This window comes from Aythya ferina (assembly GCF_964211825.1).
Source record: "Aythya ferina genome assembly, chromosome: 3".
In the NCBI taxonomy this organism is placed as follows: Eukaryota; Metazoa; Chordata; class Aves; order Anseriformes; family Anatidae; genus Aythya; species Aythya ferina.
In genome coordinates this window covers 101,263,741-101,283,833 of record NC_140298.1, presented here as the reverse complement: position 1 = coordinate 101,283,833, position 20,093 = coordinate 101,263,741, and the positions used below count along the sequence as shown (strand labels likewise).

Sequence of the window (20,093 nt, the reverse complement as noted above, 5' to 3'; positions counted from 1 at the left end):
AAATTGAATCCCTTTATAGGTCAGTATGAAGCTTCAGAACTCAGAAACGGAATTCCTGAAGGAAATATCTCGAAAAATGTCAACTTAAAAATTCTTTGTCCATCTTGAACTTTCACCTTACTTTACATGGAAAATGTATTTAATTTCATTTTATCTCATTTTCTTCAAAAACCATTGGGAAAAAAAAATCCAACCAGCTGCTATTTTATAACATATATTTGAACTGGCATTTTATGTGTTTATTTAAAATGATGCACTCTATTTTTCTTGTATCAGTAAGAATGGTTTCTATCCCATGTATAAATACTAAATGTTACAGTTCTGCTCTGTGACTTTAGACATTTTAAAACTAAACTCATAGCCAGGGAGGTGTGCTGCTGCTAACCTGCAGCCTGTTGTGAAACCATATTTTCATGGATTGTCACATCAGCTGTCAGGATGCAGTAAGGACCATCTGGTCCACAAGGGATAGCAAACTGGGACCCAAGCATGACAAGGCAAGTGGAGATAACACCTTATACCAAGGTGCTAGGTTGTAGAGTGGCAAATCTGAGTTAGGATCAGGGCCAGGCAGTGGTCAGGGTCAGGCACCATCAGGTGATCTCCTAGGAAGTCCACAGCGATGAGGAAGCTTGGTCTCAGCCAGCTTTACCTTCTCTAAGTCAGCTCTTAGGAGGGGGATACATACCTGTCCTGACATCAGTAAAATAACAACTCAACCTTAACACCTAAATGTGAGGAGTACAGTTGAATAAAATTGGTATTTTGTGTGAAGAAGCCATTGAAGAGTACACATAGGTGACTGTGTAAAAAAAAAAAAAAAAAAAAAAAGCTGTTATTGTTCCTCTCTTAAAATGCATCAACTTGCCCATTAATTAAGAACAAAATAGATAATGGCTATGGCGAATTTTTTATGAGGAAAAACCATCCATCAAGAGTAAAGAATGCAAAAGCCATTTTGGAAACCTGACAGTGCGTGCTTGACAGACAGACATGCTTAAAAGGTTTCTGTAGAGCTAAACAAAATGAGTAATGATCTAATGAAATAGGTTTTAAAGTACATGGAAAATGCCTCAAATAAACATTGTATGATTTTTTTCCTCACAGTAGCTCTGAATTCTACTGGAAACAACAGAAATCTTACCATGCTCTTCAGCAGGCTTCGTGCAGGCTGAGCTACACAGAGCATTGATTTCTGCCTCCAGCAAGGGTCCACCTATGGAGGTCAGCAACTGGAGGATGATAGAGATGATCAAGGGCTCAGTCATTTCCAAACCCTGTCATTTCTTGCCCAGTTCCACACAGAGGTAAATATCAGACGCGTAGTCTCTGCTCCTTGCAGGATAGCTACAGACCTTCTGCATCAGCCTTGTTCCTCCCACCCAAACAATGAAATAAGGACTGTGGCAGACAAGAGAATACACAGGACTCTGACAACACAGCTAATTTCCTTTCCATTTCATATATCAAGAACTGCAAATATATATATATATTATATATTATATATATTATATTATAATTATATATAATATAACTATTATATATTTTTATATTTAAATATATATATATCCTGACAAACATGAAAACTGGGGGAAGTAAATGTTTTTTACATTGCCTTTATTTTTCATCTCACATTTTAATAGAAACTCAGACTGCTTAAATGCTCTACACATCAAGGCAATCATTATAAATGTGGTGTGGCTTCCAGCTAAAATAGGAGCATTTGGCATCTGAAAAAGCTTCCCACCTCCTCAAAAGGCCTCTTTTCATGTTTCTGAGGAAACTGAACATTACAGCAGAGACTTTGAAAACCTGGGTGAAAAACAAACAGTTAGCAACTTCAGCACATACATAATGAGGGAACTCCAGATATCTGTAACTCAAGTTTAGACTACTTTTAATATAGCTTCAATGATTTGACAGAAGTGTGTTGGAGATTTGAAGGGCTTCTGAGGATTTCTGTAGCAGGCAGGAAACAACCATGATATTCATAAGGCACTATTCTAATCAAACAAATTGCTCTGCTAGAATTGTTAGTTCCCTGCAAATTCTGTAGAGTCTTTGAGTATTAGTGTAGAGCCATATTCACATTATTTAATAGATTTCAATATACAGTTTGAAGAAAATCTGACATACAAGAATCATACCTACATTCAGAAGAAAGAAGATAAAGCAATGTAAGATCATTCATTTCTTAGTGTGGCTGCTCTGGAGATGGACTGATACTCAAATACTATAGGAATTTACTACTAATCTTCAAAATTAATAGCAAACATATATATATACATATAATAGATTCAAATTCACAGAGTAAATATATCAAACAAAATGGTTTGTTTTCTTATGTATATAATAATAGCGTCACATCAAATGTTCTTGGACTGTGGATATGAACCAAACTGTGTGATCATTGGTTGCTTAGGTACCATGGCACTGTAGAGTTGATTTGAGTTTGTCTTGCCTTACTGTGGGGCAATCTCTTGAACCAGGTTAGATCCATTCTGCATATGTTGCAAATCTCCCATAACAATCAGATATTTATATTGATTACTGTGTTATACAAAGGTTCATTTCTCCTTAAAGTTGATCTTAAACCAGGGTATTCTGAAAAAACACAGAGATTTTGTGGTCACCTTTCTATGCCTAACAGCAAGATGAGATGGCATGCCTCCTTGGAAGACCCAAAGTAATTCATCATTTATTTTATGAAATTATGTTGTTGCTGTTTTTTAATGTACATCAGCTTTTCCATCAGATGCAATTGTAAATTGGGTGCATAAATTATTTGTACAAAATGGCATTATTGCTATATACATAAACAGGAATATTTTGGTGACTTTTCCTGCTTTTCAGAGGGTCACCCCTGCAATTTGAGTAAACAAAGGCTGCTTTCCTGCCAAAAGGAACTACAAGCTAAACCACCCCTGTGAAATTTGTTGTCTACTTATGAAGTCTGTTTTAAATTGTGGAGAGTTTTTTGTTTTGTTTTTTTGTTTTGTAACATGATGCACCAAGATCATTTTATAAAAATTGAAACAGTTACTTTAAGAAATTATTTTGAGCTTTAAATAGCTCATTCACTGAGTCATTCTCAACCAAAGAATGCAGAAAATCAAAATCATACTTTAACCTTTAACCAACCCCAAAGCACCCATTTGGCACAATCCCTCTTTCAGTACTGAACTACAAGAAGCTAGTCCCCTCCTAGCACTAAAACTGAGTTTACTGAAGGACCTCCTCATCTGTGAATATTTTAATAAAGAAACTTTACAAAATTGGTAGGACTCCTGCTTTGTTCACTTGCTTTAGCTATTAAAAAAAAAAAAAAAGTAACACCTTTACATCCAAAAAAAAATACAGTAATATTTGTACTAATTGACTGGAGTATACAAAATATTTGCCTTCTTGCTGAAATATCCCTGTAGACCTACAAGCAATTAACATTTATAACTACAAAATTTGCTAAGATAAAAGAATATCAAGAATCTATTTTTTCAGAAATGATCAGTCTAAAAACTAGAGGCCAAATTCTGCCTTCCCCTACAGTCATGCCATCACATTTGATAACTGTTGTGAGGTCAGAATTTAGCCCCAAACCACTTTTTCTTTTTTAATCTAAATAGTTACATTTTCCTACCAAAAAAAAAAAAAAAAAAAGCTATGTCTTACTTATCAGTGCTCTTCCCTTCTGAAGGGTAAATACCGATATTTGAAATACCTAAATTGTATTTACAGCTGTACAACACCGATGTCACATACATGTAAAATATCACTTGTACTCTATAAACCTGGGCTAACTTGTACAACCTGCTTGAAAACATTTCTTAAAATAAAGAAAGACCAGACAAGCTTACACATTTTCTTTGTCAAATTCGCACACAAAATACATGGTAATGTGACATGCAACATCATTCCACCCTCCAGACGCCACCATCTCCACACAGTCCTCCTCGTCATAAGCATTGTTGGGCTCCCCACTGCGCCACTTGTTGAAGGTCTGCATGGGCGATCGGTCAGAATAGACAAAATTCCCCTCTTTCTCTAGGTCGTTAATCCCAATGAAAACTCTGGTGAGCCCAGCTTGGTTGATGTACGAGGCAATCAGATTGTTGGCATTCTCATCCTTGGGCATGCTCAGTGTCCCTCCTCTTCCGTGGCAGTAGAGCTGGGCTTCCTTGTATCTTTTCTCTTCCTTCACCAGCAGATATATCTTATTATCTGTCTCACGCACACCAGCAACAGCTGCGGGGGAGGGCAGTGCTGAAAAGTGAGCACTCGCATTTCTATAAACCAACTTACTGTACACCCCAAATAGCTTCACAAATCCGATGCAAGGCGGTGATACTCTCTACGAGCAATTCCACCGGTAAAACATAGCAATGAGAGAGGAAAATATTTAAATAAAATTAACCTACCATTTTTTATGAATTTTAATTCCGTCGTCAGCTGGGCCACTTGGATATCCATTTCACCAATAGCCTTCCTTAGCTGGCTACACTCACAGGGAATGCCTATGAAATGATACAGGAACACTGAAGTGAAAAAGCTATCTAAATCCAGTAATTATCTTAATAAGATCATGAAAAGGCCCACACATCCACTGGGAGAGGGACACCTTCCTCATAAAAAATGGCCAGAAACCTGTGGCCTTTGCTAACATGTGCCATCAAATGATTCTCACCATTGTCTCAGCCTAGCCAGAACACCTTATTTTCTTTCCTGTGAAGCTTCAGCCCTGCATGGTTAGTGCTAAACTGAACACAGACAGAAATACCCTGGGGAAAAAAAAAAAAAAAAAAAAAAAAAAAAAAGATTTTTTTGAACTAAAAATACTTGTCAAAGTTTCACGCGAGTAAAACTGTTCTCTTCAGTCTTTTCTAAAGAACACTTTTTCCACAGCAAAAATCTACCATGTGCATTGTTCACCTGTTCCTCACAAGGAATCTCACACAGCAGATCAAAAAGGCTAATGTTCCAACCATGTAATGCATACAATTAGCTGAAAAATGTAGTTCTGTACATTTCAAAGTAGAGAAGTTACTGTACCTCTTTCAATAAAAGAAGACAATAGAAAGCCATCTATTACGCCAAATTGATATTGGTTTGACAAAGATAATCTGAATGAGAATACTAAAAGGGTAATTGTTACTTCTATGAGTTCAAATCTCAAAAGGAGGATCAATTACATTTTCCAGTTTTGTGTGTAATTATTCAAATCTGCATTTAACTACCCAATTACTCAGCTTAGGTATCTAAGTCAATCTAAGTACTGGGTAGTTATACTACAAAACTGTCCTTCTTGTCAATGTATATGGTACTCTGACTCAAGAATTAGCGTGACAAATTATGTTCTCATGAGAAATCTAATAGATGAACCTTTAGAGCACCCTGCTAGGAAGGAACAAATTGGGCAAAATCAGAAGCCACTTTTGTAAGACTCACACTTCTTGTGCCAGACATTCACCTTTCTTTCTGGAGGATTTGTATTCTTCGTAAGCTCCTGTTGCTACAATGATAATTGATGGAGGGGGCAGTATCTCCCAACCTGCTCCTTTGTGTTGGCTGGAAGCCAGAGAATATACAGAGATGTCCCTTTCCACCAGTGACAAATTATATTGACAGTTGCATTTCAGTTCCCACTGGAGTGATCAAACCTCTAAGAGCTCTCAGACGTTGTTTCAATACACTGTAAGTCCAGCAACTACTGCAGATTCAATAATATTTTTTTAAGTGAATTGATAATATTTCAGTGAATAAGCGAGGAGTAGCTATCTAAATATTTAATTTATCATCATTTCTCTCAGTAATTTAGAAAATATATATTTTTGGTGATGATGCGTGCATCTTCTAAAATCCTTCACATCATAAACAAAGTATGTCATAGAGTACCTGGGTCACCATTAGGACCTGGTGGTCCTATGTCACCGTTATCTCCTTTTTCACCTAAAAACATGAAAAGAATATAAATTTAAAGCATATTTTTAGTTAACAAATAATTCAGCGTTTTATTTTTTTTCTCTAATAAAATCCAAATGTGCAAAGTAGAAGTATGACCAAACAAAAAATAAAGATTTTTCTGTACTAGTCAGTCCACAACAAAGGCAAGCCAAAGCTATGAAACATGAACACAAGGCATATGTAACAATATTCATTTTTTGACATTCATGGGGTTTACAGAACCAATACATTCAGAAGCTGTAGAGGGAAAAGGGCTGTATATGCTACATTGGAGTCCAAAGCTTGATTCATAATCCAAATGCTTACATAAATATCGGTCCAAATGACTTAACCAAAGTCATTTAAGCATGTAGGGAGCCCATGGAGTATGCAGGATTGTAATTCAAGTCTTGTGGTTCTTAGAAGTCTTCCAAAATATAGCACATCTTCCCATGTACTTCTCTTAAACGTCCACAATTGTCTGTTGGCAATTTAAGTTCCTTAGCCTCAAACCAGGATTTCCAGCTCTTAATGCTGCTGTCAGAGCAAAAGGTAATGGGCTGACAGATCTCAGTTCGGCTGACTACAGTATGAGAAACTCCCTATTGCAATGAAGTCTGAGAGTAGCTAACCAAACATAAACGATTTTTCATCTGAAACAATGCAAAAACGATTGTACTAAGCATACCTTTTGAACCAATAGGACCAATTTTTCCATGCCGTCCCATGCTGCCTTTCTGTCCTTTGTCCCCCATTTCTCCTATACATAGCAGAAAGACAAAATAAATTAACAATGTAAATTAACAATTCACTCAGATTCCAGCATATTTGCAGTACCAGTTTTCACAATGAACAAAAACACGCTATGCTCCCAAAATGCATTGAATTTCAGACGTTTATTTCACTCCTTCTGAAGGACTTATGATTTAAACTTTACAAAGCAATTGACATTAAAGCAGCATACAGGTGTAAATGAAAACAGATCTTAGCTGAGAGCCATTGGAAGAACTTTTGCAAACTTCTCTTAGATGATCATGCTAAAATTATGTTGACAATGAAGGAGACTTCCATCAAAATATGTGGATCAATGTATTGAAACTGTTAGGGAGTGTAAAAGACCTAAGGGATCCAAGCACGACTGACAGTTTCATCTGTCAGTAGTTAGTTTCATCATTAGTCATTAGTTTCATCTAATACAGTAGCTTCACTGTAACTGAGGGCTGAAATTGGGCTTCATAGCTTATTTCCGCAGTAGCAGTCACATCCTTAGTCTTTGTTCTTTCATTTGAAGACTGCAGTAATGAAAAACGAAAACTAATGGAAATTGTATGTGTACATTGACACACACAGATGTTCATACAAATGTGAAGTCTGACAGTAACATAACAAACAGAAATGTTGAATGTTACTTAATTTAAAGACTGTTCTATGGAATACTACAAACAGTAATTGTAGCAAAGGTGCAACTCAAAACTCATTTTCCTCAGTTGTGTTTCTACAAATAGAAAGTAACCATCTACCTCTTAAGGTGAATTGAAATTGTAAACAAATCTGAATGAACCTGCCACTGTCACCTACCTATATATATCCTTGATATATAGCCAGAAATCTAATGTGAGACAGTTTGATTCACTTACTTTCCCTGACTTTGACCTCTTTTCCATTAGTTGTACTTTCCTATGCAATGTAAAGTGAATATTAGAATGGCTTCAGGGGAAACAGAATTTGCACTGGAACAGACAGTTTCTTTTATCATCATTGTCTTCACAAACCAAGCTGAAGCATTGTTACTAATAAAATGTGTGCCACAGTCCAAGTATTAATGTAATTGACTTGAGCTCCTCCAGAGCTCAAATAATAAAACGGATAAAACATGTCTGTTACATCATGCCTGGATTTTCTAGGTGGCATTTCTCAGACATAATGAAAAATAATTATCTTAATGGTGTGAATCTGAGAGAACTTTAGACTCTAATAGCAAAGCCTCATTCTACCCCATATCTACAATTCTCATCTTCAAGTTTAGTGCATTAGCAGTTGACAGAAATTCATTTGCAGTAGCCACTTGATAGCGTAAGTAAAACAGGATTACAAATAACTGAAAGTTTTGGCTTAAACCAGGATATTTATAATCAATCAACTCTACACATAGTCTACGCTTGTCTCAGCTGCAACTAACATTTTATAGATTATTATTTCCTAATGATACTTCATTTCTGTCATTGGCTTAGAGAGGATTACATGATTTGATTTAGGTAGACTTTCTGAGACCTATGATATGAGACCTAGCATTTTGTTACACTCACTACATTGTGATTGTGGCAGATTTGGTCTGATTTTACAGCCTCTGTGGCCCTGAAAGCCTCAGGAAATAATACAATATCTCATTGTACATTGGTGATACTTTTTCCTGGGTGCAACACCTGAGAAAATCAATGCTCTGCCATCAGTCTTAGGCCTCTTTGTATTACTCTGTCATGGAGCAACAGTCTGTCATATGACAGTACAACTGTCATATGAGATAGGTTTCCTACTGTACCACATAATATTAACAGAGAGCAGGGATGGAGGGACTACAGGAACAGGAAGTCAAATTCCTCCTGAAGCACCCATCCTGCAGAAACCCAAGACTGAGACTGCATTAGTATTAGAAATATTTAGAAATATTGATACTGCTTGGGTTTTGTTTTTGTTTTTGTTTTTGTTTTTTTTCAATGATTGTCTCAGCCAAGATTGTTTCTTTGCTCAAAGCGACACCTGTTCTGCTAAGTGACAATGTTCTGCTACACAGAAGCAAGGAATCAAACAATCAGGAAAGTTCAGAGGAAAATCTGCTACATGAATCCAGTAACTGAACCTCTGTAAATTATCATAGGTCAGCCTCAGTTCTGGAACTACAACAACTGAAGATTAGTTGTCAGGATGTGGGTTTCAGTGCAATTGGACAGACAGCCACATGTCTAAAACTGGATAATTTTATGACAGATTTCATCCTTCAGCCCAAGCTCAATTAGAGTTGAAGTTGGACAGCACTGTGGGAGACACTAAAAAGGGTTTTATAAAATATGTTAACAACAAAAGGAGGACCAGAGAAAACATCCATGCGTTACTTGATGTGGATGATGATCTCACAAATAGGGATGCAGACAAAGCAGAGACTTCTAACACCTTATTTGCCTGTCTTCAACACCAATGATGTACTCTAGGACTCCAGGTTCCCAAGTTTGGAGGACTATGATGGTGGTAATGATAAACTCCCAGCCAACCCTGAACATGTGCAGGACCCGCAGGTGTTGGTTGTCAAGGACCTCAACGTCAGCCAGCAATGTGCACTTGCCACCCAGAAAGCCAAACATATCTTGGGCTGCATCAAAAGCAGTATGACAAGCAGGTCAAGGAAAATTATTTTCTCCCTCCACTCTGCCCTTGTCAGACCCCACACAAAGTACTGCATTCAGCTCTGGGGCCCCCAGCACAAGACTGCCATGGATATGTGAGTCCAGAGGAGGACGATAAAGATGATCAAGAGCACCTCACAAAGACAGACCGAAGGAGTTGGGGGTTGTTCAGCCTGGAGAAGAGAAGATTCACCTAAATGGGGACTACAGGAATGCTGAGGAGGGACCCTTTTCCAGGGAGTACAGTGGTAAGACAAGGAGTAATGGTTTTAAACAAATAGTGGAGATTTAGATTAGATATTCAGAAGAAATTCTTTTCTCTGAGGCACTGGAGAAAGTTGCCCAGAGAAGCTGTGGATGCTCCATCCCTGGAGGTGTTTAAGGCCTGATCAGATGGGGCTTTGTGTGACCTGGTCTAGTGGAAGGTGTCTCTACCTATGCCAGAGGTATTGGAACTAGGTGAAAAAGGTCTTTACAGTCCTTTCCAACCCAAAGCGTTCTATGACTCTATAAATTCGTGCTCCAGCTGGATGCATGTAAGTCTATGGGACCTGATGGGACTCATATCAGGGTACTCAGAGAGCAGGCTGTTTTCACTGGGAGACCTCTCAATTATTTTTCAGCAGTCTTGGGAATCTGGAGAGGTTGCACATGACTGGAAGCTGGAAAATGTGGTTCCAATTTTCAAGAAGGGCAAGAAAGAAGACCCTGGTAATTACAGGCCTGTCAGTCTCACTTCAGTGCCCAGTAAAATTATGAAGAAGATTATTTTGGGAGTTATTGAAAAACACCTGAAAGACAATACAGTCATTGGTCCCAGCCAACATGGGTTCATGAGGGTAAAGTTCTGTTTAACAAACTTAATTTCCTTTTATGACAAGGTCACCCATCTAGTTGACCAAGGGAAGACAGCTGATTTAATCTTTTTGGGTTTCATCAAATCTTTTCATACTGTTTCTCACAGTAAACTCCTGAACAAGAATTCCAGGTAGACAAATAAATAATACACTTGATATGGGTCAGGCTCAAAGGGCTACAGTAAACGGAGTTACATCGGGCACATGACCAGTCACTGGTGGGGTTCCCCAGGGCTACATTTTACAGACAGTTAATGTCAATGTTTTCATGAATGAATTGGATGTAGGACTAGAAGGTGTTTTGAATAAGTTCACAGATTGGGAGGAGCTGCTGACTCTGTTGAGGTTGTGAGGGTGGAGAGGCCTTGCAGAGAGATCCTGACAAATAAGATATCTGGGCAATCTAATATGAAGTTTAACAGGAGCAAGTGCCGAATTCTGCACATGGGAAGGGGCAACCCTGGATGTATGGACCGAATGGGGGAGGGGAGGCTGGAAATCAGTCCTTTGGAAAGGGATCTGGGGGGATGTTGGTCAACAGCAAGTTCAATCTGGGTCAACAGTGTGCCCTGGCAGCCAGGAGGGCCAACGTGTCCTGGGGGGCATCAAGCAGGGCATTGCTAGTCAGTTGAGGGAACGGATTGTCTTGCTTTGCTTTGTGCTGTGCTGCTGTGGCCTCACCTTGAGTACTGCGTGCAGTTCTGGACACCACAATATGAGAAGGACATAAAACTGTTAGAGAGAGTCCAAAGGAGGGCTATAAAGATGGTGAAGGGTCTGGAGGGGAAGATGAATGAAGAGTGAATGAAATCACTCGGTTTCTTCAGCCCAGGGAAGAGGAGGCTGAGGGGAGGCCTCATGGTGGCCTGCAGCTTCTTCATGAGGGGAGTGAAGGGGCAGGCACTGAGCTCTGCTATCTGGGTACAGCAACAGGACCCAAGGGAATGGCATGGATCTAGGACAGGGGAGGGTCAGGCTGGGGGTGAGGGAAAGGTTCTTCGATGAGAGAGAGGGTGGCTGGGCACTGGGACAGGCTCCTTAGGTCAGTGGTCATGGCAGCAAGCCTGACAGAGTTGAAGAAGCACAATTGGACACACAATCTGGTTTTTGTGCAGTCCTGTGCAGAATGAGGAGTAGGACTTGATGATCCCTGTGGATCCCTTACAACACAGGATATTCTATGATTCTATTTGATCATTAGCTTTAACTTAAAAGTGTAAATAGTGATATGTGCCAGAACATAACATTATCACCACTGGGAGATGTCTTCTGCATTTCTATGCATCTCAAGCAGCCATCAGTTGATGGGTTAAGTCAGGAAGAAAACACTTTCTCCGAACTGAAAGAAGCCAAATGGATATGGCTTATTGGTCTAATTCATTACTGGCAAGTTCTACAATCAATGATTTCCCTCTGTTTCCAAAAAGGATCAGATTGAGCCACTACTGGATATGGACTCGATTTAGAAATTTTACCAGAAACCCAAAAATTGTTCTCTTATCCTGTATATTCTTACTGGAAGAATGGAAGTAACTCACTCAACCAGCTGAAAATCTATTTTCCAGAATATAGCTTCACTTTCAGAATAGATTCATGGTTTGCTTTAAAGACACAATCCATGGGGCTATGCAGGTTATAAAGGTACTGATGCTACTAGTGGATATTTATCCAATATAAATAGCATATTGAGAAGGCATTTCCTCAACAATCTCAAAAATACTACCTTGCCATGACTTGATCAGGTTGCTCTGAAAGTGACCCGTCTTGCTCTGGACATTTATGGATTATATATGGATTGCTTATGGATTACGGTTACACTGTCAGATGTTTGAATGTTTTCTGATGTATAATAACTCTTTTCAGGCTGCTATACCTGAAATTAAATAACCATATAGATATAATGCTTAAATGCAATGTAATATATTAAAAGACTTAACTTTCGTTCTCATAAATACTACCCAGAAGACAAACAATTACTCAGTAATAGCCAGTAAAAACTACTTGGTCTGATAACACAAAAAGTGTGTTATCTCAAACAATGAAGACATATATTAAGTCTCCTGTGCTCATTAAAAGAACTGTTTGGATTTGGTTTTCTCTTACAGTGACTAGCCTCTGCTTCTACTCCAGGGGCTTGCTTATTCTGCTTCTTCTGCAGAATCAATCAGAAGGCTTCAAGAGAGACCAATCTGCCCTGAGGGTTTCAAAACTTTTTAAACCTTCTGTAAAGTCCTTTTTAGTGGTCCTGTGATTGCCAAAAATGCAGTCTGAAGAGTCTTAATGAAATCAGGAAATGAGAGTTGGAAAGAAATGAGGACAATGAAAGTAAGTCTCCATAGACCAAAACTAGGAAATTTAACTGAGAGTTTGAATGGAGAATGTGAAGCAAGACATCTGTCATTTCTCAGATGAAGGTGATATACACTGCAACCAATTATAGAAGACTTAAAGGATTTCAGAGGAACTGAAGAGAAGGAAATTCTAAATGATCTTCTTGTTGGCCTTTTCAGGCCTACAAACAAGAGAAGAAATAAAACCCAGAGATGAATGGTGGGCTACACAACTGGTGAAAAGATGAGGTTTTGGCAAAGTACAACAATATAAAAGGGGGTGTTCACACAGGATGGTCGATCTTTTTAGACAGGACTAATTGGAGCAGACAAGAAGGTGTAAAACTACTTTAAAAAAAAAGAATTGTGCCAAAGACAAATCGAGCAGAAACTCAAATTCACCATTTCACAACAAAATTGAACTGACCTGGATCAAAGAGGAAAAGAGAACAGTAGTTTACTAGCCAAACTTGAGGATTTAAAGACAAATCAGAAAGCAATTCTTCATGATTTGGCACAATGGATATAATGAAAACCTACCTAACAACATAAATATAATCATCCCAACCCAGACCACAAGCCTGTCAACTCCAGTGCCATCTTTGACAGTAGTTAGCAGAGGATACTTAAAAAATAAAAAAAAATGTAAGATATAGAGAAAGCTTGCAATATCTTTCCACAGCATACCTCCATAGTCTTGCAGTCACTATAGCCTGACTTGATGAGAACAAACAGTATTTTTAAAGGATACAGCATGTTACAGCATAGCAAATCTACTTTCAGGACTCTTAACTTTTTAGAACCTGACTACTGGAAACCAGAAAATTCTGAATATACTAGTAGACTATGGTACTGCTTTACAGCTCATAAAACTGAATTATCTGTGCCACTGGAGGCTGGTGGTTGGCTAGGGAACAGTGACAACAACCCAGTTACATCTGATATGAACAAATAGTGGATAATCTCAGGTAGCATTTTATGAAGTTGGGGCAAACTCATTTCATCCAGCGTTAGCCACCTGAATACTAGCTTTGTAGTCTAAATTATTTTTCTAAGCTCCCTTGATAGGCAATGGAGAAATGAACACCTCTCAGCAGTGATCCATCCCACTCATTATAGACAGGTATTTTAGTGACAAAGGGTATCTTTAAAAGCTTGGCATAATAAACAGGGGGGAAAAAAGGAGAAAAATGTTACCAATCAATGCTGACTAGAAGTCAGAAAGGCTAGAAAATTTGTAAAGGAAGCTATAGGTAGTACACAAAAATAAATAAATAAATAAATAAATAAATAAATAAATAAATCCAATCTAGAAAGGCAGTGGAAAAGTTTAAACCATTTTAAAGTACATTCCAAACAAAAGCAGTGGAAATATCATGTTCCATTCCTGGAAAGGGGTTTCCATTTAAAAGCACAGTTACACAAATAACTACACTTACAAAATACATACCTTGCCAGAGTTATGTTAAGAACCTAATACCCAACTTGTTCATATCAGTGGTCCCTCTGACTCAACACTCTGATTACCACAGTGACAGCAGGAGGTGTAATACAGAGAGATCATGCAACCCTGGCTACTACCTGCAGTCCACTGAAGATGGCGATGCTAAATCTGTCTCCCAGAAGCTTCAGTGAGTGCCTCCTAACTTGGACTTAGTGAACAGCAGGTCACCTTACTCACAGCTCTCAGGATTCTGCAGACCTCAATCATATCCTCCTCAGATTCCTCCTTGCAGCTGGAAGAGTCTCAACCTGTCTAGCTTCTCCTTACAAGGCAGTTTCTCCATCTTCACATTTCTAGTGCCCCTCTCTAACCTCCTGTATAACAAGCCACACTTGTTACTTGTTGCATGTCAGGTTTTGATACAGAGCAAAATCAGCTGCAAAGAGCATCCTGTTTTGTTATTGTTAACTTTTCTGATGATGAGCAAAGTTTGTTGGCTTTGGGACTGCTGCTAATGATTTGAAAGAGGTTCTTGAGTTTTAAGTGACAGTTCTTTTGTTTGGCATCATGTAATTATGGACTAAATTATGTATCCCTAAGGTCCCTATGCAATATATTTATTTACACGGAAGCCCATCTGCCATGTTCTTGTCCACTCAGCTTAGCACAGGTTTTCTCAAAATCCCACTGTGTTCTGATGGAACTGAAAGATAGTTCTGAATAAGATACCCACTTTGTGAATCCACAACTGTCAATGTCAGGACTTCTATATGGAATTCTGCCTGCAGCACTCCTTAGTGAGCAATAAATTCATGTAAAAGTTGACTCAGAAATGTGAGGAATTGATTGATTACATATTAATGAGCAATCAGTAATACTAAAATATAAATTAAGATATTATTACCACTCTTTAGAATTTGATTATACAAATGACTGAGCACTCTGGCTCCTATCCAGATAAATTAATGAGTCTTCTCTCATACTTAGAGGCTATGTCTGTACTAGTAAGCTAAATGCCTGGGACAGTTTCCTAGCACTGAGAAACAGGTGGCCAAGAATGGGACATTCCACGGTTGTAAATTGTCTTTTTCTTCAAACTAGGATAATCAGTTGCAAGCTGTTCACTGTGTTAGCTCCCAAAATGTGCCCAAGAATTGTCTGAGAAATTGTTAGCTGCCACAAGCCAAAATCACACCATGGACTGTGCTAACACTGCAGAGATAGAGAGAGTTGTGTTTCATGCCCAACACTATTGCGTGACTGTACTTAACACACCCATATAAACAGAGCATGATGCATAAAGGCTGGAATGAAAATATTAAAATAATCTATTTTCATATGGTTGTAGCTCTAAAAGAAATTAAATATCTAAACACATTTTTAATGTCCTGCTCTTTTGATTATGGTTTACAACACTAAATTCACCCTCTCCTTATTTTGATTGACATAAACAGAATCTATGCTACTCTGAGAATATTCACAGTATTGTATTTTTACTGAAATATCTGTTCAGAATTTGTAAACATGTAAGTTTTGGTCTCACAGATAGGACCAAATCTAAATCAAATAATTGACTTCGATCCCAACTTGGGAGTGTGCAGTCCAGCTATCAGAGCAAGTGGAAAAGTTATGTCCATTAACCTCACACCCTAAAACTTGCATTGCACTACACATTACTTTTGTCTGAATCAGCCATTTTACTTGATCCAGTGCTCTATGCTTTACATAAGGCTTACACAGTTTTAAATTCTGCTGACATGCTATGCATCATAATTGACCTATACAATTAATTATAAGCAATGAAGAAAGTAAGTGGAATTTAACCTTAATCAGTGCCCAAAGACATCAGGATGTCTGATGTCACCTGAAACATCAGGACACTCAGAAACAAATTTATTTCAAGAAAGCAGCAGAAATTTTTAATAGTTATCAATGTCTGAATTACTAAAATATGAAAATATTATGAGGAAAGGATATGACAAAAAAATCTGCATAACTTTCTAATTTTGAGATGTTCACTTCAGGTCAAATATACCATAAGAAAAACATTTCTTATGTATGTTATTTATTCACTGATTATTGTACTCCTGAATTCAATGAAACTAAGCACAAGTCCTTCCTGAACTTGCCTGAACAAAACAAAGAAAGGGAAAGAAACAAGAAATAAAGAAATAAAAAGTGTGATTCTGATATTGAAAATTAACAACAAAAGTACAAAACTCTCCAAACATTACAGAATAATAATCTTTCCCTTGTGTAAACCATCACTTACTCAAATAGCAGCAATATACAATGAAATGTGGTAGTTTCCATCCATAGAAGGAGCCAAATGTTATCCCAACAAGACAGCAATTATCAAATTTCAATAGAAATATGCTTAAAAACTACAGGAGGTCAAATGTGTTAACACAGTGACTGCAGTTTAACAGACTACAGAGAAACACAGCACAGAAACAGAGCTGCTGTATTCATCCATGTATGCTTATAGAATGAGTAAAATGCAAAGTGAGGCAACAATTTTATCCCCCTTTCATTATTCACTAAGCTATGTGTTAAGTACCTGCATCATGGATCTAAGCTTTCTACCAACTGAGATTTTAAAATACTTGGCCAGGACGACAAAGGACATCAGTGATGTATGCCCATCAAGAGATCAAAAACAGAGAAAAAAAGCAAAGCCAATAGCAGGTCACAAATAGATATTAGATAATCTGATCAGGAACAGTTGCTGAATTGGTTATTTTTGAGAACACCGTACTTAAATTTCTTACTATGTTAAGATATAAGTGTTTACTAAATATTCCAAGAACATATATAAATCAGATCAAATCTGGATGCAAAAAAGAAAGCAGAAAAAATATGTTGCTACCAAGCAGTAAGGAATTTTGCCTGAAAGCACAGTCTGGAAAAATATAATACAGAATGCATTAATATTTAAGTTTCTTTCATCTCTTTTCTGTTTCAAGTACATTTTCTTGCAGTGAATTTTCACTTCAGTGTTTCCTCATGCAGTTGCATCAGAATTTTGGAATTTTGGAGATATAAAAAAAAAATGGAAAATTATCCTAATTAGTAGAATTCACCAAGCTTTCCTTTTGACAATAATTTTCCAAGTAAATGCAACATTACAATATAAAATTATATAAATTAGATGTTACACTCTGCGTTGTCTGATCATACAGCAGTACTTCCATTTCTCAGCCAATTCAAAACATTTTGAATACATGACATACATCAATCATCAAGTCCAATTCCTGGGTCCACACAGGACCACCCCAAAATCAAAGCATATTTTTGAGAGCAAATGTTTATTGAATTTCAGAGGGCTTGGTGCTGTGACCACTTCCCTAGGGAGCCTGTCTCAGTGCCCAACCACCCTCTTGGTGCAGAACCTTTTTCTGACACCCAGACTGACCCTTCCCTGTCCCGGCTCCATGCCATTCCCTCAGGTCCTGTCACTGTCCCCAGAGAGCAGAGCTCAGTGCCTGCCCCTCCTCTCCTCTCGTGAGGAAGCTGCAGGCCACCATGAGGCCTCCCCTCAACCTCCTCTTCCCTGGGCTAAACAAACCGAGTGGTTTTATTTAGCCTGCAGAAGACAAGGATAAGAGGGAGATATAACTGCAATCTTCCGCTACCAACAGCAGCTTTGTAGCAGCCTGTTTGATGCAGCCTTCTCTTCTCAGACATGCACAGCATAAGGACAAGAGGCAACGATCACAAGACAAAAGCAGGAATTTTTCAATTGGCCCTAAGGAAAAGGTCTTTTATAATGAGACTGGAGAGCAGGCCTGTCAAAAATGTTGTGGAATCTCCATCCCTGGAGATTTTCAGAAGTCTGCTGGACAAGACCCTCAGCAACCTGACCTGAATTTGAAGTCTGCCCTGTTTTAAGCAGGAGATTGGAATAGATGACCTCCATATCACCTTTTAACCAAAATTATTCTGTAGTACTTTTACTTCTCTTCATGCTGCATTACCTTGTAGGAGTTGAAATTCTAGTTTCCAATATTTTTTATGAGAGTTGTCCTTGAAGGTTACATATTCATATGGGAAGTACACAGACTGAACATACACACCTCATGGGAGTTGTAAGTTTTTCAATATGTTTTAGGGGATGAGCTCTATCCGTAGATCTTGGTCCCAGGGGAAATTGCAAATATTAGGTTTCTGTAACTGCCCAAAAGAACTACGTAATGGATCATGCATCATCATAACGACGTTATTACTGTAAATACTTTGAAAAAAGGCTTGTAAATTAATTTTGGTAAAAACACCAACACTCTTACGACAGTAATGTCAAATGTTTCATTTCAGTATTGAAATAAAAGGTTTTTACTATTCCTAATATGATTATTTTTTTCAGAATATGCAACTCCTGAAAAAAAAAATATATGAAGGTTAAATTTCCTCCCTGTTTCAAGAGGAAAACAAATGTGAATAGACAGAATTTCCTGTAAGACAGAAATGCTGTGTTTCCCCCAGCTCTGTAACTGAATATGATTGAGCACTATTCCTCTCAAGAGCTCCAAATATTTTTCAACTACAGTGCAAGCAATGTTAATACCATCTTTCCATAAATACTACTGAACTGTGATCTAAGAAATGAGGAATCACTCATGGCCACCCCTGCCTATTAAGGCTTAATGCCTTCCCACAATGGTTTTAATTAAGGTATTGTGAGTGTTCACATTTACAAGCAAAAGGAAACTGTACCTCATGATTTCTTCCCTCTGTTAAAATATGAGGTTTGCATTTGCAGAAGGCATTATGATGTCTTTTTTTACAGAGACCTTACTAAAAAAAAAGAAATATATATTTTTTTTCCATGAACCTTTTGGACCAAAAAGCAATAGCTAGTTTACAAATGAGTGTGCAAATGAATGTAAGGTACATGGAAACACCTAAGGATGTCATCCAGCAACGGGACAGAGTATTCTCATCAACATTACCTCAAAAGAAAAGGTAGTATTTGGTCAGAAATTACTTTCAAAACATCTTTTCTCCTGAAATTACCTTTTTCTCCTGGAGGCCCAACCCTGCCTGGACGACCTGGTGCACCTTTTTCCCCCTTTTCTCCAGCCTCCCCTGTCGACAAAAAAGGAAATAAAAAGAAGAATCAAATTAAGCAAGAACTATTTTCAGTTGGTGTCAGTGACGAGTGCCATTGCCCTCACTGAAAATACAAGCTTATTATAGCAAGGGGAAAAAAATAAAAGCAGATGAAACCTGACTCAACAGTTTTGTTTCATGGACTTTTCTGCAATGGAAATAGAAACTGACAAAACCAAAGTCAGTATGTTATCAAACTCTTATGATTCTAGTTCTGTGGATGTTACTCATATCACCAAGCCCCCTCTGAAAACACTACCACAACACAATTTTGTTCAGCAGAAGCCTCAGAATCTGGCCTCAACATAGCACATGTTCACGTTCCTTCTGCTGCCATGATCACAAAATAATCTTGAGTTTCTACCAAATGTTGCTCTTTTTCAGCAAAGCATGCTGAAGGACATGTCTGTTTCCAGTGATAATGGCTTAACCATAACCTCAAATTATTAAAAAAAAAAAAAAAAGTTTATTCCATGTACTTAGTTATTGAGTAAGGATGGATCTATAGGAAGGCATTGCTACATCTGTCATTTGCAGGATAATTTCTGAGCATTAAACCATTAAACGACATTTACTTAATCTGTGTTCTTTCATATACCATACCTTTTAACCTTTGTGGTCTGAACCATAGTGCATTGTATTTATAGTTATGTGGCTCATGGTACATGATACGTATTCAGCATACTTAAAACATAAGTTTCCATAAGTGTGTCCCTCACTTGTGTCTTTCATTGTATATTTGGAGATGCTTACATTGTTTTGACCCCTACTGTTGTTGTTTGCCAGGGACATAAAATTTAAAATCTCTTAAACAGAAATTTAAAGAATGATTTTAAAAGACACCTTTATTAAAAAGAAGTATGTGAAGGAGGGGAAAGTTCTATGACTTCCACAGAAAATAACATGTAAGAATCTAAAATCCAGAGCTAACACAACAGGCTTAATGCCTCAACTCTATTTCTGTAGAGAGTGAGCATTAGCTGCTCTCCAGGAAGCCAAAGTAAGCACCATAGCAGGA

The 20,093-nt window shown here is 37.8% G+C and overlaps 1 protein-coding gene across 3 annotated transcripts in view; it reads right to left on the bottom strand.

Moving 5' to 3' along the window:
- Nucleotides 1–1,600: 1,600 nt before the first annotated feature.
- The window catches only part of COLEC11 (collectin subfamily member 11), a 46,236-nt gene continuing 27,743 nt past the window's right edge, over nt 1,601–20,093 (bottom strand). For 2 of the 3 annotated variants that reach the window (XM_084515407.1, XM_084515408.1), the window contains exons 3-7: nt 18,980–19,051; nt 6,626–6,697; nt 5,890–5,943; nt 4,416–4,511; nt 1,601–4,260 (exon numbers count right to left, since the gene is read on the bottom strand). In XM_084515407.1, the coding sequence (XP_084371533.1) occupies nt 3,851–4,260; nt 4,416–4,511; nt 5,890–5,943; nt 6,626–6,697; nt 18,980–19,051 (704 nt within the window). In that variant the 3' untranslated portion in view covers nt 1,601–3,850. The remainder of the gene's footprint in view (nt 4,261–4,415; nt 4,512–5,889; nt 5,944–6,625; nt 6,698–18,979; nt 19,052–20,093) is intronic. The other variant, XM_084515409.1, reaches the window with a different exon arrangement.